At 43.2% G+C, this 25,520-nt stretch overlaps 1 protein-coding gene across 1 annotated transcript in view; it reads right to left on the bottom strand.

The window, feature by feature from the left end:
* Positions 1–11,186: 11,186 nt before the first annotated feature.
* LOC147438324 (putative tocopherol O-methyltransferase, chloroplastic) overlaps positions 11,187–25,520 on the bottom strand; it is a 33,674-nt gene continuing 19,340 nt past the window's right edge. The window contains exons 4-7 of the mRNA XM_086487609.1: positions 12,036–12,146; positions 11,826–11,918; positions 11,652–11,754; positions 11,187–11,572 (exon numbers count right to left, since the gene is read on the bottom strand). Coding sequence (XP_086343735.1) covers positions 11,469–11,572; positions 11,652–11,754; positions 11,826–11,918; positions 12,036–12,146 — 411 coding nt within the window. The 3' untranslated portion in view covers positions 11,187–11,468. The remainder of the gene's footprint in view (positions 11,573–11,651; positions 11,755–11,825; positions 11,919–12,035; positions 12,147–25,520) is intronic.

Genomic DNA, 25,520 nt, shown 5'->3' with positions numbered 1-25,520 from the left:
TCCTTTTGACATTATGCAGATGCTTAGACCATGGGCTATGCATAAATTTGTTGACTTGTGAGAATTCAATAATAGTCTCATAAAGAGTGACATCCGCAAGATATCCAACATCATGAAGACTTAAGTTCAAGCATGCTATTGGAGTAGCAATAGATTTGCAGATGGGGAGCTTTTTTTAGGGTTTGTGTGCATGGCTACATCTGTGTGTGTGTGTGTGTGTGTGTGTTGTGTGTGTGTGTGTGTGTGTGTGTGTGGCTGTTTAAATCTTAACTAATAAGACATAATTGAATTTTTACATTCAAAAGACAGCTAGCCAAGGAACAATGAGCTGATATGTACAAAAATAACTCAGTATCAGAATTATTTAGGTAAAATGATTGTAAGAAAGAGGTCCTCTTTCAGTAGGGTTGGTAGTAAAAAAACCTCCCCGTTCCTCAGTGGGTATTTCATCACAGTAATGTTGCTTGCCAAAGAAAAGAAAACCCTCCAAGATAAAATAGAGTCCTTCCCTGCATCCATCCAAACAAGACAACAATTCTGTTAGCCTTGGATGTGTTTTACAGGTATCAATGGACTATATCAATTGTTATCCATGTCCATCTTATAGGTTTTAATTACTTTAGACAAGCAAGTTTATTCATTAGATTTGGTATGTTTAGCAGTCTTTCATACCACTTTATAGTCTATGGTGAAGTCCATCAAAAGTAAAACTATGAGCCATAGCTTAGTAGCTATGTATAAAAACACGGATGAGGGTAGTGACAACCTTTATGTTTAAAACCAATAAGACAACCATGTAACCGGTCAAGAGAGTAGTAAGACCCGCTCTTTTTTTAAACCTCTTTTTTTTGGCAAAAGCTTGGGAGCTATACCCAAGCCAAAATAAACCCGGCCATATACTTACCTTTATTTTCATCAGTCATTAGTAGTTTTCAAGAACAATAATGTTCGGCCCTACCAACCATAGCTTTTTTCCAAAGCCAAAAAATTGTGTGAGCTGATGTATACTTACCTTCACAAAATTCCAGGTTATCACAGACTGTTAGTGTCCAGCCTGATATGAGCTACCAATTGTGATAAGCCACAGTTATAACCAGTTAATCATAGAAAAAACCAACCATTTTTCGAAAGCTGCCAGCAATTAGATGCCTCTACCTCCTTAGAGAGAGAGAGAGAAAAAAACCAGTTATAAAAGCGAAAAAAAACCTGTCATAAAGCAGTTTATTTATGCCAGTGTCAGAGCCAAGTGGCCCATTGGCCATAACCCCTATGTTGCCACCATTTATACAGTCGAGACACAGTATCAGTCCCGATTTTTGTATCCACATCCAACTGTAGCATGTGTTAGGAATGGCCATCAAGCCAACCATGATGTTCACAACCATATACATACATACACATACTCCCATATATGCACAAGTAGCTTTATGCGGAGATGAAGCCCTTTATACCTTCCTGAGGCTACCCTTATTGCAAAACAACCACCGACCAACGTTTTCTATGCACAAAAGACCCAAGGCCAGCCATGATGTCAAGGCTTTAGCAAAATAACCAGTCAAGCTCATGATCCTACAACAATTTACAAGAATCAACATATCCTTCAGTATACTACAGAGGCGACCTATTCATTCCGAGGTCAGGAGACGCTTTTATACAAGGCGGGGGTGTTTACCATATCAAGCTTTGTAAAAGAACATCAACAAAAAATAACATTTATACACAGTCTGCAAAAAAAACCTTATGCTTTGTATGCACAAGCAGTCCCAAGGCTCAAAAAAACCTCACAGTACAATAGTCAAAATTATGCAGCGGCTACTTTCTAAGCCGATTATATGCAGGAAAAAGAATCCATTATTTTGCTCAAGTGCTTTAGGCAAAGCAAGAAGTACACAGTGTAAAGCTCAGACAACTTCATTCCTTTCTTACTATGCAAGGTATTGCAACATTACTTGAACAAAATCCTTAGCTTAGTAAGGTACCTGTGTCACTTGAGCTGCGAGCTCCATGTTGGCAAGATCAGACAGTAGCGAAAAAAAACAGAAAGAAATACCTACTCCAGAGCTAAGTGAGGGGCAGGGTGCGCCCTCATCTTATTTATAGAGGTTGAGCTTCATTTCCTGAGCATGATCGGTGAGAGAGGCAAGCCGCCCTCCTGCTAAGCGTCTTCAAGTGATGCACAGAAACTTTGCAAGGGGAGATCTCAGCCCAGGATGCGCAAGCCGCCTCATGAGAGCCCAATGTTTTTACTTACGTCTATTTTTAGGAGAGTTATTTTATGCAAGGGCTTAGTCCCACCGGCCATGAGTGTTAAGTATGGAGCCTGATTTACCCTTGTAATTTTCTGTGGTAAAAGCGCACATTTGTAAGGCCCCCATTATGAGGAGAAGCCATCGTGCGTGAAGGAAAACCACTCACCGAAAACCAAAATTTTCACAGACAAGAATCAAGGGCAACTTTAAAGGCCTCGGGGGCGGAATATTCTTTTTCGCCGGAATATTATGGCCGGACGGCGGCCGGAAAGTGGTCGGAAAACAACCGGTCGGTTGGCCGGTGGCCGGTAGTCAATGGCTGATGGCCGGTGGTCGGAAGTCAATGGCCGGTGGTCGGTGGTCGGAAGTCAATGGTCGGTGGCCAGTGGCCGAATTCAATGACCGGTGGCTGAATTCAAAAGCGGACTTGTCTTCTCAAGGGCGGCCACACATGGGCGGATTGGAGGGTCCGATTTGGACTTATTCGCACAAGGGCGGCTACACATGGCTGTCTCTCATAAGAGAGGACAGCCCTTTTGGCCTATAAAAGGAGGCCATTTCTACACACATTTCATAGTGTGAAGTTGATGCAACAAGGTGAGTGTGAGGTGGTGAGAGTGAAGCAAGGTGGGAGCTCCATTAAGGGTATAATCCCTTTGTAAACTACTTCTTGTTTTGAAGTACTAAAGCCATTGAGTGGCTGCTTTCCCGTGGACGTAGCCCACATTGGGTGAACCACGTATATCGTGTGTACTCTCTCTCTCTCTCTACTCTATAATCTCGTGTATATAAATCTGTCTCTCTCCATTAAGTAATCTACTCAATTATCTATTTAGCTACGTCTTATTTCCTAACAACTGGTATCAGAGCAAGGTTTGCTCGTAGCTAAATTATCTCAAGGAAAGGATTCCTTGAATTGAGTGGGAGTTATGGCGGAGGAAGGGAAGCTCAAGATTGAGAAGTTCAACGGCAAAAACTACCGACATTGGAAGATGCAGATTGAAGACTATCTCTACCAGAAGGACCTCTATTTGCCACTAGGCGGTCTTGCGAAGAAGCCCGCAACAATGATAGATGAAGCATGGATTGTCCTTGATCGAAAGGCACTGGGAACAATCCGGTTAAGCTTGGCATCAACGGTGGCCTTCAATGTTTCGGAGATGAAGACCACGGAGGACTTGATGAAGTCACTTGACGACTTCTACGAGAAACCATCGGCATCCAATAAGGTATTTCTTATGAAGCGCTTGTTCAATCTAAAGATGGCAGAAAATGGTTCAGTTGCAGAACACCTAAATGACTTTAACACAAACATAAGTCAACTTCGATCAGTGAAAATCAATTTCGATGACGAAGTGCGAGCTCTCCTTATACTATCATCTCTACCGGATAGTTGGGACAGCCTTGTGATGGCTGTAAGTAATTCTATCTCTGGCACAAATACTCTTAAGTTTTATGAAGTTGTGGGTGTTCTCCTAAGCGAGGAAATGCGAAGGAGAATCATCAAGTGCTGCACTATCAGTGGAAACAAGAGGAAGGCCTAAGGAGAGGTTCAAAAACCAAAAGGGTCGTGATCACTCAAGACGGAGCAAATCACGAACAAAGTCAGTTCTTGAATGTTGGAACTGCGGCAAGAAGGGCCACGTCAAGAAGGATTGCTGGTCCAAGAAGAAGAAGGAGACAGAGTCTCAAGACAACAAGCCAACATCGGAGGCCAATGTGGCAGGTAAAGTAGAGCAAGATGCTCTAATTCTCTCATTAGACAATGTGTCTAATTCTTGGATAGTAGATTCCGAAGCTTCATTCCATGCGACACCACACAAGCAACATTTACAAGACTACACCAAAGGTAATTTTGGGTATGTATACTTGGGAGATGATGAAGCTTGTGAGATTGTCGGCAAAGGTACAGTTTCTGTCAAAAATGCTAACGAAAATGAATGGAAGCTTAAAGATGTTAGGCATGTTCCTTCTCTTCGCAAAAATTTGATCTATACAGGACAATTGGACGATGAAGGTCACAACATTGCATTCGGAAACAAACGGTGGAAGATCTCAAAGGGATCTTTGGTGGTTGCCAAGGGTGAAAAAGTCGCTACACTTTACTTGTGTACTGTTAGCACGCAACCTTCATCTTGTGCAGCAACTACAGAAGTTGACAGTGCGGTGTGGCACTACCGACTTGGGCATATGAGTGCCAAAGGAATGCAAATCCTTCAAACAAAGAAGCTTCTACCAGGTTTGAAAGAAGTGGACTTAGAGTTCTGTGAAGATTGTGTTTATGGTAAACAAAAGAGGGTAAAATTTCAAAAATCAGGAAATGAAAGAAAAAATAAAAAACTTGAGTTGGTTCATTCTGATGTTTGGGGTCCTGCAAGTACACCATCACTTGGTGGCTCATTGTACTATGTAACATTCATAGACGATGCGACTAGAAAAACATGGGTTTATGTCATGAAGAATAAATCCGATGTATTTTCCATATTTCAAAGGTGGAAAGCCTTTGTGGAGAATGAAACAGGTACCAAGGTTAAATGCCTCAGATCCGACAATGGAGGCGAATATTGCAGCCAAGCTTTTGAAAGCTTTTGTGCTAGCAATGGCATTCGGAGGCAAAGGACAACCCCAAGGACACCTCAACAAAATGGGATTTCGGAAAGGATGAACAGGACAATCATGGAACGAGCACGAAGCATGCGGCTACATGCAGGCCTACCGCTTGAGCTTTGGGCGGAAGCTGTAAGTACGTCTGTGTACTTAATCAATCGGTCACCCTCAACGGCATTGGATGGGGGAGTTCCAGAAGAGGCATGGACAGGTAAACCGGTGAATTATGCATTTCTCAAAGTGTTTGGGTGTGAGGCTTTCATGCACATAGATAGAAGCCTAAGATCAAAGTTAGATGCAAAGTCCAAAAAGTGTTTCTTCATTGGCTATGGAGAAGGAGACTTTGGGTATCGCCTATGGAATCCTGAAGATGGTAAAATCTTAAGGAGTAGGGATGTAATTTTTAACGAACAAAATATGTACAAAGATTACTTGGAAAGAAAACAAACAAAAGAAACAGGTGATGAGTACATGGAGCTTGAGGACGGTGAAGACTCAAGGACTGCAAACGGTGACAATGTGCAACAACGTCAACCAAATGAGGAGCCTCAACCTATTCCCCGAAGATCTACAAGAGCAAGTAGACCTCCAGAAAGGTTTGTTCCTTCCTTCAATCATCTCTTGATCTCAGATTCTGGAGAGCCGGAATCATATGAAGAAGCTATGCAACATGAATCCAAAGAAGAATGGACGAAGAGCATGCAAGTGGAGATGGACTCACTACATCGCAACCAAACATGGGAGTTGGTTGAGTTGCCTAAAGGTAAGCGGGCACTTCAAAACAAATGGGTGTACAAGCTAAAGGAAGAAGAAGGTGGGAAGAAAAGGTACAAGTCTAGGCTTGTGGTAAAAGGTTTTTCTCAAAAGAAAGGTATTGACTTCAATGAAATATTTTCTCCTGTTGTAAAAATGAACTCAATTAGGCTTGTCTTAAGCCTTGTGGCTGCTCATGATCTAAATCTCAAGCAAATGGATGTAAATACGGCATTCCCTCACGATGAGTTAGAGGAGGAAATCTACATGCTTCAACCAAAGGGGTATGAAGTAAAAGGTAAGGAGAAAATGGTTTGCAGATTAAAGAAGAGCTTGTATGGTTTAAAGCAAGCATCAAGACAATGGTACTTGAAGTTTGATCGATGGATGTTGGATCATGGATTCACAAGATGCAACTCGGATCACTGCGTCTACACGAAGAATTTGGGAGATGGGAAATTCATCATCCTAATGTTGTATGTTGATGACATGTTGATTGCAAGTGCTAATATGCAGGACATCAAAGACCTAAAAGAGGAGCTGTCCAAATCTTTTTCAATGAAAGATTTAGGTGCTGCAAAGAGGATACTTGGTATGAAAATATCAAGGGACAGGACGAAGAAAACAATAAAGCTATCTCAAGAAGATTACATCAACAAGGTACTAGAAAGGTTTGCAATGCAAAATGCAAAACCAATTTCTACACCTTTGGCTGGTCATTTTAAACTAACGAAGGATATGTGTCCAAAGACACAAGAGGAGATAGCCTATATGTCTAAAGTTCCATATGCTGCAGCGGTAGGTTCTCTAATGTATGCTATGGTCTGGACAAGGCCAGACATTGCACATGCAGTGGGAGTTGTGAGTAGATTCATGGACAACCCAGGTAAAGAGCATTGGCAAGCTGTGAAGTGGATACTTAGGTATCTAAAAGGGACAACAACAAATGCTTTGTATTTTGGAGGAACTGATATTTTTCTAGAAGGGTATGGTGATGCAGATATGGCAGGTGACAAAGATACTCAAAGGAGCACTACTGGCTATGTATTCACGGTTGGAGGCACAGCAGTAAGCTGGGCTTCAAAGCTGCAGAAAGTGGTTTCACTTTCTACCACGGAAGCAGAGTATGTAGCAATGACGGAGGCAAGCAAAGAAATTCTGTGGCTTCACAGATTCTTAGAAGAGCTTGGATTCAAACAAGACAATTGTGTCTTGTACAGTGATAGCCAAAGCGCTATCCATCTTGCGAAGAACTCAGCCTTTCATTCAAGGACAAAGCACATTGAGATGAGATATCAATTCATACGCACTCTTTTGGAAGAGGGACAACTAAAGCTAGGAAAGGTGCATACAAGTGAAAATCCTGCAGACATGTTTACAAAGGTGGTCAACAAGGAGAAGTTGAGCTTTTGCTCATCTTCAATCAGCATTCAAGGATAAGAAGCCAGAATGGAAAGCAGTCACAGGTTTGGTTTGGAGATCAGTCTCCAAGTGGGAGATTGTTAAGTATGGAGCCTGATTTACCCTTGTAATTTTCTATAGTAAAAGCGCACATTTGTAAGGCCCCCATTATGAGGAGAAGCCATCGTGCGTGAAGGAAAACCACTCACCGAAAACCAAAATTTTCACAGACAAGAATCAGGGGCAACTTTAAAGGCCTCGGGAGCGGAGGCCCCTGAGACTTTTTTTGTCGCCGGAATATTCTTTTTCGTCGGAATATTATGGTCGGACGGTGGTCGAAAAGTGGTCGAAAAACAACCGGTCGGTTGGCCGGTGGCCGGTAGTCAATGGCTGATGGCCGGTGGTCGGAAGTCAATGGCCGGTGGCCGGTGGCCGAATTCAAAAGCGGACTTGTCTTCTCAAGGGCGGCCACACATGGGCGGATTGGAGGGTCCGATTTGGACTTATTCGCACAAGGGCGGCTACACATGGCTGTCTCTCATAAGAGAGGGCAGCCCTTTTGGCCTATAAAAGGAGGCCATTTCTACACACATTTCATAGTGTGAAGTTGATGCAACAAGGTGAGTGTGAGGTGGTGAGAGTGAAGCAAGGTGGGAGCTCCATTAACTCTCTCTCTCTCTCTACTCTATAATCTCGTGTATATAAATCTGTCTCTCTCCATTAAGTAATCTACTCAATTATCTATTTAGCTACGTCTTATTTCCTAACAATGAGTGGCATGTTATGAATCAGTGTCCCATGAGTGCTTCAGAAGAGGGGGGGGGGGGGGGGGGGGATGGGGAAAATATATAGGAGGGTGAAAGTAAAGCATTTAGTAATACCACAGTGTGTGTGTGTGTGTGTGTGTGTGTGTGTGTGTGTGTGTGAGAGAGAGAGAGAGAGAGAGAGAGAGAGCTTGCCTAAATATAGATGGGGAGCTTTTTTTGGGGGTTTGTGTACGACAAGATGTATTTGTGGAGGATTCCGTTCAAGGCTTGTTATTATGTATCAAAGAGTAATGTAAGCTCATAGGGCATTTATGACACTTTGTTGCCTATTTATAATGGTGGAAACTTCAATGTAAGTTTCTGTGAAGGAGATGTACAATCGGTGGGAGTTTTCAAAAATGTCACGGATCATCCTAGTATTGATGTAGATGTACATAATGTATTGATGTGTGGAAAGGGATAAGAATGAAGAGACTAGGGGTAAACAGTTGGTGCATAATTTGTGTGCTAGTAAATTGGTACTCCTATGTCTAGTTGTGCTTGTTCAAGCTCTCGCATTGGCTATTTCTAGTTTATGTGATGAAGAGGAACCTCTGTCTTTTGATGATGCACATATTTCAATGCAAAAAATATATGATGCATTTGTACAAAAAGAAGTGTGGACTTTATGTAATTTGGCTCCCGGCAAAAGATCATTTTTTATACAAAGTGGGTTTACAAGATGAAACGTAAGTCAGATGGTGAGATTGATCAGTACAAGCCAAGACTTGTTGCAAAAGGTTATGCACAATAGAAAGGCATTGACTACGAAGAGACTTTTGCTCCCACTTGTCTTATGACTACTGTTCATTTTCTATGTACATTAGCCGTCTATTTGGATGAAATGTACATCAATCAAACATTGTCATTGCTTTCTTGAATGGTGATACATTTCAAAAAGTATATGCAACACAACCTTGCCTTTTTGTCAAGAAAGGACAAGAAAAGAAAGTGTGCAAATGCAAGAAAGCTCTATATGTTTTGGAGCGGTCTCCTCATGCTTGGTATGAGAAAGTTGACACTCAATTGGTTAAACAATGCTTTCGTGACTATACAAGTAAACACACTTTGTATGTCAAATGTGAGGGTGATGTACATCTCAACGTCATTTGTATATAGATGATTTGTTGATCACTGGTCCGAATAAGGCACATGAGCCCCCCTCCCCCCCCCCCCCCCCCCCCCCCCCCCTTCTCACACGCGTGCACACACACACACATTCAGAGAGGAGAGGAGAGGTGGGCGAGTTCGTCTGAGGGGTGGGGTGTTGGAAAGAGTGGGGGGAGCGGCTACAGTGGGTAACGAGCTTACCCCCTGCCTTCTTCTTTTGATATTCAACTTCCTTGTGGCAACATTGAATGTCCTTGCTCTTCTTCTTCTTCTTTATTGAATCACCCCATCTTGAGCTTCTTGTTGAGTTTGCCTCCTGCATCCTTAGCAATAAGGGCTCTTTCCATGCCAAGAGCCTCGCCAACAATACTCAAAGTGGCGCTCAATTTGCTTGAGCGAGGTTACTCTCTCCTCGGGGCACAATTGGAGTGAGTAAACTCTAGAAGTAGGGATCAAACAGCTTAGGAAGCTTGAAAGGTAGAAGTCTCGCTCAAGAAGCATGCACACCATAGAAATGTCTCTTTCAGTTGCAATGAGGTCATCCTAGATATCTTGCATCTTGCAAGTCAAATATTCTAGTCAAAGTATCCATGAAAAGACTTGTCCTCCAACTCTTCAAGAATCCTCTACCAAAGTCCATATGCATGCTCCTATTTGGGAACCTCCTTCAATATTGTTTTGCATAGAGTGAGCATTATAAGAGTGAAGCCTCAAATCATTATCCTCCCACTGGTTGATCTTGTTTCAAGAAACCCCAAATTGGTTGGTCTCATGAGGCTCAAAATCATTGAGCCAAGTTGAGGAAGGATAAGATGGTTTTGGTTTTGGTTCTTCGAATGAGGATTGCATATGTCAAAGTACCCTTATGGTCATAGGTATATCTAAAGCAATCCACAAGTTGTACCTCCTTTAGACTCAATGACTGCCGATGTCGACAGCTAGAATGAACGGATCCTAAGGTTCCATAGCCGTAGGAAAGATCAAGCCAAAGTAGAACAAGAATCAGCGATAGACCACATGGACAACCATTGATGGTGTCTAATCAATATGCACACGTATCCAATGCACAAACAAGCGACTTTCAGCCTACTGTCTACTCAAAAAACCAACTCTGAGAGGTTCAAAATGTTTCTATATACAAACTTTTAGTGTGATGGTATGTAGAGGCACAATGGTTGTACATTTCGGTAGACATCTAGGTCTAAAACAGAGAACAAATAGTAGCACAATACCTCTAAAAATTTGTGCCGACACTCAACAAAGCACTAAATGCTAGGCTAGGATGGGAGAGGCTTGGTCGCCAGAGCTAGTACTTTCCCAAATCAATCAATGGAGAAATTTTGTGCGTTCTAAGGTCAAGGGCTTTTCCCATTTCTAATCAATCTCAATTTTCTACTACTACCTACCTACTACTACTGGCTCCTCCCTTGTTTGATTCCCTCGGATCACTGCCAACCCTTGTGTGGGCACCAACCAAAAACCACCAGGCTGAATTTGATCTTGGATGGATAGCTTGAGCACATAAAACCGTACAAGAAATCTGGCCTGATGGGTGTTTAGCCTGCAAGTTTCAGCACATAATCACAGCCGCTCACAGATTTGCCTCCGGCCACCCAAGAGGACGAGCACATAAGCACAACAAACATTTTTATGTGAACAAGGCTGGCTGTGAATTCAGACACCGGCCGGAAACTTTTAAATATAAAAAAAAACAGGAATCTCTCTTGATGCAAGCGAAGGAAGGCGAAGGCGAAGGTGAAGGCATCAGGCATCAGGCTAGGTGGAGAGCAAGTTGTCGGCAGGGGTTAAGGGCCGTGCACAGAGGAGGTAGCTGCTGTAGAAGGGGAAGCTACGAAAGATTACTTCAGTTTTAATAAATGCGGACGGTTTTAAAACACCGAAACTCAATTGGTGAGGTGGTTACTGCAGCGTGATGAGTTGTGAGTGCCTCTTGTGCTGAGCACATAGGCACACCGTCTACAGGGGCATCGGCTCATGTGGCCATACCTTTTCAGGGTTGCTCCAGGGACCAGAAAAATCAATCCTTTCCCCTACCGTTTTCTTTCTTATGCAAACTCACCTGTGGAAAGCAGTAATAGTCTCTCTCTCCTCTCTCTCTCTCTCTCTCTCTCTCTCTCTCACACACACACAAGCCAGCCCTCTCAATCCCCGTACCCCCCCCCCCCCCCCCCCCCCCCCCCCCCCACAAACAAACACACACACAGAAAAAACAAATAACAAATTGCAGGTAACAAGGACATTCCAAATATATACCATGTTATTGCTAGTGCAATCTAGTCGCAGGTTGGCTGCTGCATATGCAAGCACTTTGGTTGCTCAACGTAAACTTCGTTTGAAGTCCCGTATTTTCAACTATTTACCTCCTCCACATTTTTGTGAGGAGAATTAAATCCATCAAGAGGTTCACAGAAATTTCTCATTCAAGTTGTTGCAACAATAATACACAATGGCTTGCCTCTAATGAGGAGACAACTGGTGTGTTCTACTTACTAGCCATGTACGTATTACAAAGACAACAAATTCAGGATTGCTTTCGAGCTGTAATGAGGGCAAACTTGATCAATCCAGTATTGTAGCCTTGCACCATGTATGCCATTGCAACAGCACCCTTCACAGTCGTCCACCCTGGCAAGAATAAAAAGGAGAGCACAACAGCTGAGCGCACTAGAACCATCAAGCCCAACCTAAGAAGCTGTGTTCTCACCTGAGGTGACAAGACCACGCAACCCCTTAAAGCTGAGTGCAGACACAATCACGGCAGGCCAAAACGGTGTTATATGTTTGGACCAATCAGCAGACTTGATGTTCTGTACAATTGATGGCTGAGATGCATTAGCACATTCAAGATCATTGATCGAAACCTAGTGTACACAAGTACCTCAAGTCCCATGCTTTGGGCAATGTCGACATATTTCGACGCAGTACACCAGGCTGGTAAGTAATATGATTCACAAATTTTATCCAAAAGCTCCTGAAAGACAGTCCCTCACAGATTCATTGCCTTTACATTCCTTCAAATTGCTCTTGCACCAAAGTCAGCTGTCTGTGCCTCTACAGATTAATATGCACCAATAGAACAGCTACATACCTGCTCCTTTGAAGTCAGTGCTGTCTCATTTGCTTGAAGCTCTCGATGGCACCAAGTAACTATCAAAATCTGCCCACCTGGCTTAGTTACACGAACAAGTTCTGCCATAAACTACACGTAAGAGAATCAAAACTAGTTGCACACGCCTGAGAGAGGAAAAACAGCATGTATCAATGATCTAGGACTTCTGTCATTATCCTGCTTTAAATGACAAATCAGCCCTCCTATAATCTCTCTCCTTTAAGCAACCTGCTGTGTTGAGTGCACCAAATCAGAGGATTTTCAGCTTCCAACTACTGACTTGTGGCACTTCTAATTGATCGATTACTAGACCTTAATTATGTCGGTAGATTTAGCTCGCAATTATGTGCTAAAAGTTCATGGCTGCTTTTCAGTTTGTCAACCTTCCAAAAACCTAATTTCTTCTCTCTATTGTTACGCTCTAATCACCGAGGTGGAAATGTACTAAGTCAGGTACATAGTACTGAACGGTATGAGTTTTAGGTAGGTTAAACTCGTGATATACATGAAATCAATTAGATTTATGTATTATTTATGGGCCTCTAATGATCAGATCACAGTAATTAAAGTTTCAAAAAGCCTAAATTTAACAAGAGAAAGAACCATTGTTGTGATGTGCAATGGAAGTGATTGATGGTGAATGCTCAAGATGAGTGCTTGAAGTACTCAAGATTCCTTTTACAGCATGAGAGGGTCCCTTTTACCTCGTGTGAGAGATCTGCAATGGACACACACACACACACACACAGACTCTAAGTGAAAGTTTGGTGAGTGAAGGGGAGAGAGAACACTAACACCAGATGAGGTCCCAAACCCCCCTCCACGAGTCCCCCCTCTCTATCGCTAGATAGGGGTATCTGCTTTACATCACACAAATACTGATATACAATGCTCCTAGATGCTGAGATGCTGATGGGATCTTGCGGTCAATGCTTGGATCTGCGAGGCTAAGGGCTGAAATGCAAAAACGCTGGTGGAACTGATGGGATCTGCAAGTATTGGCAAGGCTATGGGCTGATCTGCTAATGACGATGTCAAGGGTGCTGATGATGACGATATCGATGGGCTGAAATCTGAAAACACTGGCTGATCTGCTGTCTTGGGCTGAAAACCTGAAAACGCTCGTATTGGGCTGATTCGGTATTGTAGGCTGAAAACGCTATGGGTGCTGGATGTGCTGGCAAAAAACACCAGGTGGTACTTGTGTTGTTGAGTATTGGTACTGCAAGTATTGCTTCTCTGACTGGAGAGGAGATCTCTAAGGTCTCCGATATAGGTAATAAAGCCTTGGTCGAGCAGTGTCAGATTGAGCCTCCACGACTTTATAAAATAATGTTAACATGTCACTTAATAATAAGTTGATGAACTACTAATAAGAGGTGCTTCGTATGCAGTTATTACCTAAGATTGGCACTAATGCAAATTGTATGGGAACACACCCCACTGCCTACACCTAGCAGACACTGGCTGTGCTCATGTGCGATCAGAGGGTATGCAACTACGCTAACGTGCCTGGACACGTACAAGCTCACAAAGATGCCTGAACACTTCCTACGCTATCCTAAACCCTAGAAGTAGGAGTTAGCTTGTCCACATACACATAGGGTTAAATGTGCATGTGACAGCCCCCCCTTTTCTAGGTGAGGTACTGGTACCGAGCTGTTCCGTGTAGTCAGTCAACAACTCTGGGGAATTTGTGAAGAAATCTTCGTCGGCCCACTCTAGTGTGTGGGTGTCGCAATACTTGGAACTTCAAAAAGGACTAGAATGCTTGCTTCTTTGAGCTGCGCCGAAAGCGATACAAGATAATCTGTTCCGGCTCCATGTAATCAACTTTTTCTACAAGCTTGGGTTCCTCCTTTTCAAGAATCTCCTTTGAGCGATCTCTCTAAAACAACGCTAACCAAAAAACCCCGAAAAATGATGTGCATTCACCATGAGTTGGAAAACCGCAAATTCATACACACATCCTTTACCTTTTTCATAACTAGAAATGGACTATGCTTCCTAAAATACTGAGGGTGAAAGAAAATGTGACGGAGTGCCATACTTTCCAAGAGTGATTGCAAAAAATACGATCAAAACTTGACTTTTCTAGCAGTAGGACGGAAGACCTTCACATCGTATTTGATGTCCTCATCTAAACCAAAGAGGAAAGCTCCTTACGCTTACTTACGCAACCAATTTGCAAAACACGGTTAGAAAAAGACATAACTTGGAGTCCCATTTTGCTTGCGATCTCGACCTTCCTCTTTCAACCGATCAAGGTATTGTGGTGGTATAAAGCGATCCTTGAGCTTAGCTTGAAAGTCGGCCCAACTGTAAGAAATTGGGATGTCATCCTCGGCATGCGCAAGGTGCTGGGTCAATTGTGCCTCTTGCCAGGCTTATACCAATTAATGGCATCACCCGACAAATACATGGCGGTTGTCAAAACTTTACTATTACTCTTGTCTTGTTAGTAGCAACGTAAACGTTAAATTGATGCAACCAAGAATAAATCATAGATGCATCCATCTTACTTTTCAGTGACTCGATTGTTGGAATCGTCGTCTCTACCTAGTCTACCAAATGACTTGCCGGCCTCCTTGATTGGATTGCTCTTCAAAGAGAGCATGTGAAAAGCCAAGTCTCAGGCGTTGACCCCGCATTGCCTCACGCTCTAGCTCCATAGCTACCCTCTTTTCTTCAGCCGCTATGCGTTGAGCTTCACGTACCCTCTCAAGACCCATGCATTCCCTTCTGACCACGGCTCGCTGAGCCTTCTTTTCCCTTTGGGCAAAGTATCCATTCCGCTTCTGGTACTGACCATGCACTAAGTACTAGGGTACTGAAAGCGCGAAGGAGAGGCTACCGGGAGCCAAACGTGAGTGCAGGAGAGCAGAAGCGCTAGGGATCAAAAGCACAGAGAGAGAGAGAGAGAGAGAGAGAGAGAGAGAGAGCTCGCACGATTTGGGAAAAACTCACTTAATGTTTGTGGGCTTTCTCACTTTTATTATAAGTGACCTTTAAAAAATGTGTCCAGGTTCAAATGTGAACCTCGACAAAGTATAAAAATGTACAAAAGGGATTATTTAGGCGTTTAACCTAACAACCTCCCACTTAAAGGCATAATGACGCCTTTAAGTTAACCAACTCCCACCAGCTGTATGCAATGCTCATGTTGAGCCTTGGCAAGACTCTTGGTGAGAACATCTGTAGGGTTATCCTGTGTATTGATCTTAGTCAAGGTGACTAAGACTCATCCTCCCATACCTAACGTATGAAGTGGTACCGCACATCTATGTGTTTGGTACGCGCATGAAACATGGCATTTTTGGCTAAATAGACAACACTCTGGCTATCACATCGCAACACTGGAATATGAGCAGGCATGCCAAGTTCTTTTGCAAGTTTGCCCAACCAATGGCCTCCTTTGAAGCCTCTGTGGCTGAAATGTATTCAACCTCAGTAGTACTCAGTGCCACAATTTTCTGCAACCTAGAACACCAAGAGACTGCACCACGAGCAATAGCAAATACATATTCACTGGTAGATTTGTTGGTATCCATGTCACCTGCAATGTCTGCATCACAATATCCCTACAACTCTAAGTCACTTTTGCCATAACAAATACACTTTGATTGTGTACCTTGCAAAATCTGAGAATGCATTTGACAGCTTTCTAATGCGCTTTGCCAGAATTCGACATATATCGACTGACAACTCTCATTGCATAAGCAATGTCGGGACAAGTGGCAACCATAGCATACATAAGAGAACCATGGGCTGATGCATAAGGGATTCCCTTCATTGCTTTCAATGCCACCTCATCCTTTGGGCAATCTGCTTTGCTAAGCTTGGTGTATGGAGGTAAAGGTACTCCAAGAGGCTTAGCATCAACCATATTAAATCTATCAAGTACTTTTGCAATGTACTTTTCTTGAGATAAAAACAGAAATTTCAGCTTTCTATCTCTTTTAATACGCATGCCCATTCTCTGCATCACCCAAATCCTTCATAGCAAAAGCTGAATTTAGCTTACGCTTCAAAGCATCGAGACTAGTTTTATGTCTCCCGGCAAGCAGCATGTCATCAATATAGAGAACGAGTATGATGAGACTACCATCTTCATCCCTTTTCGTATACAAAGAACGATATGAATGGCTGCGTTTAAAGCCTTGAGACAGCATAAAGTGTCAAACTACTGCCGTGATGATTGTCTCAAACCATACAAAGCCCTTTTCAGTTTGCATACTAGTTCCTTGCATGTAGGAACTACAAAACCCTCAGGTTGTTTCATGTATATGTCCTCTTCAATGTCACCATGCAAAAACGTTGTCTTTACATCCATTAGATTCAATTTCAAATCAAGCACCACAACGAGAGCAAAAAGGACACGTAATGTTATAAGCTTTACAACACGAGAAAAGATTTCTTAAAAATCAATCCCTTCTTTCTGTGCCTATCCTTTTGCAACCAATCTTGCCTTGTACTTCCTTTTCATCCACGATCTTTAATCTTGTACACCCATTTGTTAGGAAGAGCCTTTCTCCCTTTAGGCAATGGCACAAGATCCCAAGTAACATTTGTATACAAGGATTTCATTTCCTCTTGCATTGCAAGCTCCCACTTATTGCTTGCCTCACATGACTTAGCCTCTTTATAACTAAGAGGTTCACCCTTATCAAATGAATGATTTACATTCTCAGGCAACGGTTCTACATCATGAGGCAACTCGTTTTCAGCTCTATCATGCTACTGAAAATCATTTTCAGCCAATTCACGTAGTTGTCCATCCTCATTAGGAGCATCAATATCATGTCCTACCTCTTCTGGCTCAAGATTAACTGGCTGATTATCAATTTCAACTTGCAGTAATGCATCATGAGGCTCTTTTTTAACATCAATGGGTAGCACTAAAGGCTGAAATCTGAATGTTTTCTACTCAGAATCAGATTTTGTAGCATTCTTAAGCAATTTTGCCTCATTGAATACTACATCTCGGCTGCGAATTACCTTTCTAAATTGTGGTAACCACACACTATAGCTCATTTCACCTTCTTCCCCATAACCTAGGAAGACTCCCTTAATGAACTTCATATCAAGCTTTGTTCTCAAGTCATTGCGTACATGAACAAAAGCTTCATAGCCAAATACTCTCAAATGATCATAAGAAACAGGTTTACCAGACAAAACCTCCTCTGAAATGTCATTTTCCAGTGTACTATTCGAAGAGCGATTGCAAATATGAACTGCAGTTTTTAATGCCTCTCCCCAAAATTCTTGAGAAAGATTAGCGGTGGACAACATGCAACGCACTCTCTCACATAAAGTATGGTTGTACATCTCACCCACACAATTCAAAGACGGATTATAAGGAGCTGTCAACTTCCTTTTGATCCCATTATCATCACAAAAACGCTGAAATTCAACAGATACATATTCTCCTCCATTGTCCGGCCTGAGGCATTTAAGCGTAACACTCTTTTGAGTAGTGACAAAAGCATGAAACTTCTTAAAAGCATTAAAAGTCTCACTCTTACTTTTCAACAAATGCACCCATCCTTTCCTAGTACAGTCATCCATAAATGTAACAAAATACAATGCACCACCAACAGGCATAGTGCATACATCGGAGTGAATAAGATCAAGAGGATTAGCTTTGTGAAAGACACCAGAGTAATAAGAAGATTTCTTTTGCTTTCCATAAAGACAATCGTTACAAAAATCTAAGTTTTTGCCTTTTACATTAACCCTCTTCAAAGAGAAAAGCATATCAATACCCCTTTGGCTCATATGGCCAAGTCTCTTATGCCACAATTCCGTATGTGAAGCAACTTCAGCAACAACAAGAAACTTGCCAGACAAAGTACCGTTTTTAGACCCTTTTGCAACAAGCATAGAGCCCTTAAGAAACTTCCATGAACCCCCAATAAAGATGGTAGTAAAACCATGTGCATCTAACTGGCCAACAGATAGCAAACTTTTCTTAAAGCCTGGTGAAACAGACCCGTGGGGCGGTAGGCTTTGGCTTTCACCCGAAATTCCTTACTTTAGACACACACACAGAGCACTTAGCAAAAGTAACCTATAACGGGGATTAACACCTAAGAACACACACGGCTCGGAAGCTAGAATGCTCCGAGCAGACGCCGACAACCTGTAGGCCCCAAAATCGACGCCCCTATCGGTATTTCTTTATTCTTTAACAGAGGGAATAAAACCTGTGATCTCCTACGAGCTGCCCTGCACATTCCAAGCAAAGAAACACCTGTTCTGGCCCGATTTCGGCAACATGACTATGCTAGGATGCTTCACAGTCAGTATCCCCTCGCAATAGATGACTTTCCCGGCGCATACGAACACTTTGCAAAACCTGGTGAGAATCTGCAGCACGCTGAATTCTCTGTTTTCTGCCCCGAAAATGCGCCAGATCACCTGTACAACGGTCCCCTCACGTCCCCGAACCTCCTGGGGGTATTAGGGTCCCTTTAGGGCCGAAACCCTAAACCTACAAAAATACACAGCAGGCTGTAATTCCCTGTTTTGGGCTCCGTTTCACGTGCCGGTCGCATTTGTAGCAAGACCTCGAGCTCCCACACCTGTAGGGCCACTTGCCCTTTGATCGGACGAGATTTCTCACGTGAAACCTCTCCGAATTCACCTGTACCTACGGGGGATTAGCCGCTAGCTAATCCAATACCTATGCAAGAGGCTCTTGCCTCCGCAATCGCGCATGAACCCACATAACTGTACATTGGTCAAATGAAAAGCCCACTAGAGGGGCATAACATACTGCTCATAGGGGAGAGAGAGAGCAGTACGTAGCGTGCAGGGCATCACTCTTGGCACCGCACTATACATAAGGGGGAAAGGAAGCACTCCATAGCTCTTAACCTGTGACAGTTTGCAAATGAGGCCTCTTCCCAACTTAAAAATCAGCGCCCTTTTTTCTGTAGGAGGAAAGTGCATGAAAAATTGACACTTGGCGCATTTACGAGCATTTTCCTGTTTCAGGTTTGCCGCCTAAAAATCTCCCGACCGGTTGCCCAGTTGACTTCGCGGCAGCGTTGTAAAATGTTCCCCTAGTCATACCGGAGGTAATGACGCGAACACATTTCACAGCCCAAAATAGCAGTTCCCTAAATTTTAGGAGATGCTTCCGTTGGGCTCCCACTGGTCATCACACCATCTATCCTCATTGGGACCGCATCCAAAAGTGCAATGTGGCCCAACTGTCGGATACTTTTTGTTGGTAGTCACACCTTGACTTTAGGCCTTTATTGAGTTCACTTCCTAGTATCCACCAACTTGCTAAGTACGACGGGGGGACCTATATGATCTTGCTATGAGCCTAGACATCCTCTTACCATACGAATTCCAGTGTCGACCACTACCCATTTGCGAGTGAAACTACCGTTCACATTGGCCATGCAATGTCCGACCGTTTGCTACTTCAAGAAGAGAGTCTCAAAAATAAAACAAAACCCATTGGAAAGAAATCAACAACTAAAGTTAGCACTTGCCACGTCCCCATGACATACCCCCCTCTTGAAATCGCAAACGTCCTCGATTGCATACCATAAATACACGCCACCGATGATCTTGTGCTATCAATACTCTTTTATCATCGCATGTATCCACAAGAAAGGTCGTAACACATAGATACAAATGGCTTAATGAGACCTTCATACTTTTGTCATTTCCATCTATTACACTGAATTCATATGTACATTTGATGTCCTAGCTCTATCATTACCCCTCCTTTGCACACATTGGGTTGGGGCATAAGTAGGCTGTAACCCAAAGGCTTCAAGGTAAAGCTGCAATACATTTGGTGACTCTGACAGTTCATGCTCTTCCATCCACTTTGCATCCATAGGCGGATAGTTCTTGAACTTCACCAAATAGCGTCTTGCAACTTGTCCTTCAACTTTTATGTCCTTATGTGCCAAAACTTGCTCAGGTACCAGGATCTCATCAAGTTCCTCAACTTCCGGCTGATCCTTATCTGGCATATCTTCGAACACATCACCCACGAAGGGTCTTAGAAGACTCACGTGAAACGCATTATGAATCTTCTATGCATCAGGCAATTTCAGCCTGTAAGCCACATCGCTGATCTTGTCAAGCACTTGAAAAGGCCCATAGTAATGCATACTGAGCTTAGGAAACAGCCGTTCCTTGACCTTCATTTTCTTTAACCTTGCCGCAGAATGTCTCTACCGCTTTAACTGTTGCATCAATGCCACGATGCCCTGTATACGGTGGGACATGACTCTCTTCCATGACCTTATGTCGTAGTGGCCTAGTGACACAAAGTCTGCCATGCATCATCATAAAACCATTTCTGAGTCGGTCAAGAATCATCGATCCACGGAATCGGTGATCTGTTCTTGATGGTGATTTTATTGAGAGCTCTATAATCAATGCACATTCTCCAAGATCCCTCTTTCTTCAAAACCAACAACACCGGAGAGCAGTAAGACACCGAAATGCTACAGTCATTTCGTCTAATAGTTCCTGCACCGGAGGTCTTTCACTTGGTTCATAATCTCTTCATTCTGGGCTCGGCTCACACGGTAAGGTGGCCGGTTCGGTGGTGTGCTTCCAGGTATCAAATCAATGGTATGATCCTCAAGACGAGCTGGTGGCAACTCGCCTGACAAGCCCTCAGAAAAGCAATCGGCATGAGTGTGGAGAAAATTTTTGCGTTCTTTATCAAGTCCCGACATATGTGTCCTATGTTCATCATTCAACTCTTTCAAAAAGATCCGAGTAAACAGACAGATTGGATTTCATTAATTTCGAAACAGCCGAAGCCAATACAATAGGGACAGACTCGCCCTTCAGTTTCACATCAAGTACAATCTTTCGGCTCTTTTCAGTAGTCAATGTCGCTTTCTTCGCCCAACAATCGACCACGGCGTTGTTCTTATGGTACCAAGGGACTCCCAGAAGGACATCACAACCTTCCAAGGGCATTATGTAGAACTCCTCGTAGCCCAAATACCCTTGACAATGCAACCGAAGTATGCCAATGACAGGTGTAATGGCCACGTCCCTGCCGGGTGCTGCTAGAACTACCTTTGCTTGTGGTCCCATCCAAACAGGTATAATCTCAAGCGACGCCGCCAATTCAGGTGAAATGAAGTTGGCCTTGGCTCCTTCATGAAAGAAAATCAGGGCTTCTTGATCTTTCACTTTGCCCCTAGCTCGGCAAAGTTCTGTACTTTCATCAATCGTGCTTGGTTCAGTACCCATGCAATCTGGAACCAGTCCTCGCGGAGACGTGCCCATGTTCCCCGCATCCAAAACACTTCCCCTCTTTGGTGTAGTTGGCCCTCTCTCGAAGAGTGAGCCGGGGTCGTGAATCCTTATCTTTCTTTTCTTGGGGACTCTTTTTCTTTGTACTTTCATTATTACTCTGTTCAATTCTCTGAGTCGAGATCTCATCTGTGGGGTAAGTCACATTGCCTGAATGTATGGCAAAACCCCGTTTCGCATGACCCATAAATTCTTGAATAGAATCTGACTTTTGTTCTAAGCAATGATCTCGGATCTTTATAGGAAGTCCGCAGCAAAACCGCTCAATCTATTCTTTAAACGAGATCTTCTTAAATGAAGAAGCTGGTAGAAAAGAGCTCCAAAATCTCTCACAATAAGCGTCTAGAGAATCTCTCTTGGTCATCCAAAGATGATTACAAGCAGTTCGTATATCTCGTTCGTACTCCCGAGTCAACCAAGAAGGAAAAAAAAAAGCCTTTTGAATTTCAACCATTTAACCGGAGCTTCCTTGTTCAGTAAAAGGGTGGACCACCTTGTTCGAGCATTTCCCTTGAAGAAAGAGGTAGCCCTCTGAATCTTGGAGTGCTCTAAGTAATGCCCTCCAGAGAAAGCTATATCAAACTACTGTATGAAGGCCAAAGCCCTCGAAGCATCTCGGAATTCAGAAAGAGTGTCAAACTTAATTGATTGTCCACCTTCTTTAAATTCTCTAACTTTCTTGCTTTTATCTTCGAGGAATTCATACTGGTTGGCTTTATAGAAATGCTGCTTCTTTGCGTAAAATCTGTGGTCATCGAAGTCCGAACTATCTGAGGACGAGTCCTCTGCAGAACTGTCAGAAACTGGGCGAAACTTAGGCTTCTTTGCCTTTTTCTTTCCCTTTGCGAAGCTTTGCTTTTTGCTTCCCTTTTTCCCTTTCCTATCTTCTTCGCTCGAGTCAGAAGAGCTAGAAGAACTGTCAGAAGAAGAAGAAGAACTGTATACTCCTTCAAATCGCACACGCTTCTTCTGCTTTCTTGCCGATGCAAAGGTAGATTGACGACCCAAATAACCTGGGAAATCGGTTCCTTTCTTCTGCTTTTTGTCATGCTTTTTGGCTTTGTTGTTTGCGTCCAAAAGCTGATTGATCCGTGTATCAACCACCTCTTCCAATTCTTGCTCAGTAAACATCCTCGGAGCAGGACGTTTCTTGAGTGTCGGTTTGATGGGTGGCTCTGTGGCCGCCTGCCACTCGATGTGCACCTCTATGTGTACATACTCTACCTTGTTCTTCATATACCAAAAAGAATAAGAGACTCCTCTTCTTCCTAAGAGGTCTGCTCCACCCACAGCACCGTGCATACTCCTCTCCTCTCCCCTTCCCTGCACCACACCGCGCACACAATCTACACACACGCACTCTTTCAACAGGTGTCTCGATACACAAAAGTTACATACCCAAGCAATCTCAATCAAGTAGAATGGCACATCACAGTGCAACACAAATGTTTACATATACATGTTACAAGACACAGAAACATTTAGTCACCAATGAACACTCTCCCCGCAAATAATCATCCCGGTCTGAGCCAAGAGTTGTTCAACGACTCCATCATCACTCCTCCCGCAAATAACCTTAAAAGGTCCACGCCATGAGATATAGAGGCCTTCTAGACCACAATTTACGTCGCTTAGAGGTTCCGAGAGCAAAAACTCCTCATACTATATTCAATTTTCTTTTCAATACTCCTCCGTAAATAACCACAAGGGTCCACGCCATGAGTATATCCAGGCAGGTCCACACCATAAGTATATTCAGGCACTTTCAAATATCATTGGTTCTCTTTGGTACTCCTCTCGAGAAAGCTCGAGCCATGAGTATCCAAAGTGTTCCCAAAAATATTGAAACCACTAGTAAGACTAAAATCAAGCAATCTTAAATCGACACCAATACAAGTTCAAAACAAATAACATCCATTTCAAACAAGTTCCAAACAAAGTTCAAAAAGTATCTAAATACAAAGCAATTAAAAATTTATTCGGGGTTCTTTTCGGTTAGTCGAACTTTAAGGACGACTCGCTTGTCCTTCTGCATCAAAGTGATCGTACACTTCCGGATACGCTTTTGGATATGGAGTGTCGCATCATTCTTGTCGTATCAAGGTATGCCCAAGAGAGCATCGCAATGGCCCAAGCTCATGATGTGAAAGTCTTGCCTTTCCATGGTATCCTTGGATGGTGACTCGAAGAGCAACAATAAAAGGTACCACCTTCTATGCTTGCCTCGTGGCTAGCTCGGCTGCAAGTTCTCCAGCTTGTAAATAGTAGACAAAGTCGATCTGCTTGAAGAAGTCAGGATGTCACGAAAGTATGTCGTGGAGCTTGTCGAGAAGAAACTGCATGTACTCTATAAAATCCAAAAATGAAATCTTGCTTTGTATGTTCTTGTAAGGACCGATATGCTTTCAGAAAAGCACACGACTGGAGCTCTGACACCACTGTAACAAGACGACACCACGTGCCAACAAAAAGAACAGACATTAGACACTTCAAAACAACTGAACTGAAAGAGATACACTTCCCACGAGACACGGAGTGGTGGAGTTTCACCCCAAGAGAGCATTAGCCCCATACTGTGGCATCCCTTTCGCTATTTCTTTATATTGCTTCAACGACTTACAACTCTTGCAAAATTGCTATGCATCTCCCATAGGAAGAATACCATAGAGTGAGCCCTTGGTTCATATATAAAAGCCCTTGGCCCTCAAAAGCAATTTACATGAAAAGCATCTAGTCCCAAAAGCTCGCACTATGGGCAGCCAGCACGTTTTGCAGAAATCTGTACACCTACGTCAACATGTCAACGAAATCTACCATCGTCTGTACAACCTACCATGTCATCAATTGCTACGCAATAATTTGTGTGTGAGTGTCTTCAATAAGTTAGGCCCCATCGACCGGGGTCCCATCGGCCACTCGACGAGGATCAGAAAGTTGGTGAGGACTTCATCTTCTTCTCCTTCTTCTAGGGTTTAGGCACCCTGGCGAGGATCTGCAGGTTGGCTAGGGTTAGGGCTAGGGAGTCCTAACCCTCTCGGTCTTCAATGACTTGGCACTTCAGTAATTTGTGACACTATGCGTCCAAAATCTCCCACGCAAAAGACCCAAGCGGCTGGCCGTACAAAATTGCAACATGGCAACATAATTTGTAGCTAATTTTAAGCTAATTGTTTTTCTAGCATTGGCGTGGATTTTTTACCCAAGTTTGGTCCCGCTTTTATGGTGGGCCATTTATATTCCACTAGGACCATGTGCCACGTGACAGAGGTGGTGGTGGTGTTAGTGGTGGAGCCAAAGGTGGAGGCACAAAAGGCAACAGAAGGTGCACTCCAGGAGTAATGTGTCATACAAATTGCTCCCAGAAATTGGGAAACATCTCCCCAAATCTGTCATGACGAGGCAACAAGGGAATTTTGAGAAGGGAAATGAGGAAGAGAAGAGTAATCTGAGAATTTTGTGGAGGAATAGCAGGGGTAACATGAGGATAAAGAGAACCCAAGTACTTGTGCAAAGCCTCCAAATCAAATCATCCATCGAGTTCTGCTTTTGTTGCTCGGCCAGATAAACCAATTGTTGTACCACATACTTACATGGCTCTCCTCCAAAAGTTTCTAGGTGGAAGGACTCTTGATTTTCGCCATGTCCATTTTAATAATCTCCGTGTTCCCCATCCATGTTGTTAGGATCGTCCTTCTGTTGCAAAGGGCAAAGAAGCAATTGAATCTTCTGACATGTAATCAATTCCTAGGAGGCGTCGAACGAAAACACAAAGACAACTACAATCTGCAACACTTTGGAACACTTTATTACTTTAAACAATTGAAGCAACTAGACTGGAAAAGAGAGTAGAAGGAGACAAAGATGTCAGAGCATGATGCCCCTGTACACAGTCAATGTCCCTAAACTGCCACAGTCAACTGCGTTGTTAACGTATTTCTTCATTAATTAGAATTGTTCTTGTACAAGGAGTCACAGGGCGAAGCACAGCAGTAGGTACTCATGCCGTCACTCAATCTCAATCTGCAAAATGTGTGAGTGTGAGTAGGCCTTGGAGGGTGCTTTTATAGGCCTTGGGGATTTGTACGAATATCAAGGCTCAAAAAAAAATAGGGTGCCGCCCCCTAGTGCTGAAAAAGTTCTAAAAAGAAGAGAAAA

This window comes from Adiantum capillus-veneris, chromosome 17, assembly GCF_014529385.1.
Source record: "Adiantum capillus-veneris isolate H3 chromosome 17, ASM1452938v2, whole genome shotgun sequence".
NCBI classification, from domain to species: Eukaryota; Viridiplantae; Streptophyta; class Polypodiopsida; order Polypodiales; family Pteridaceae; genus Adiantum; species Adiantum capillus-veneris.
The sequence above is the reverse complement of the archived record's forward strand: the minus strand, read 5'-3'. Positions and strand labels throughout refer to the sequence as shown.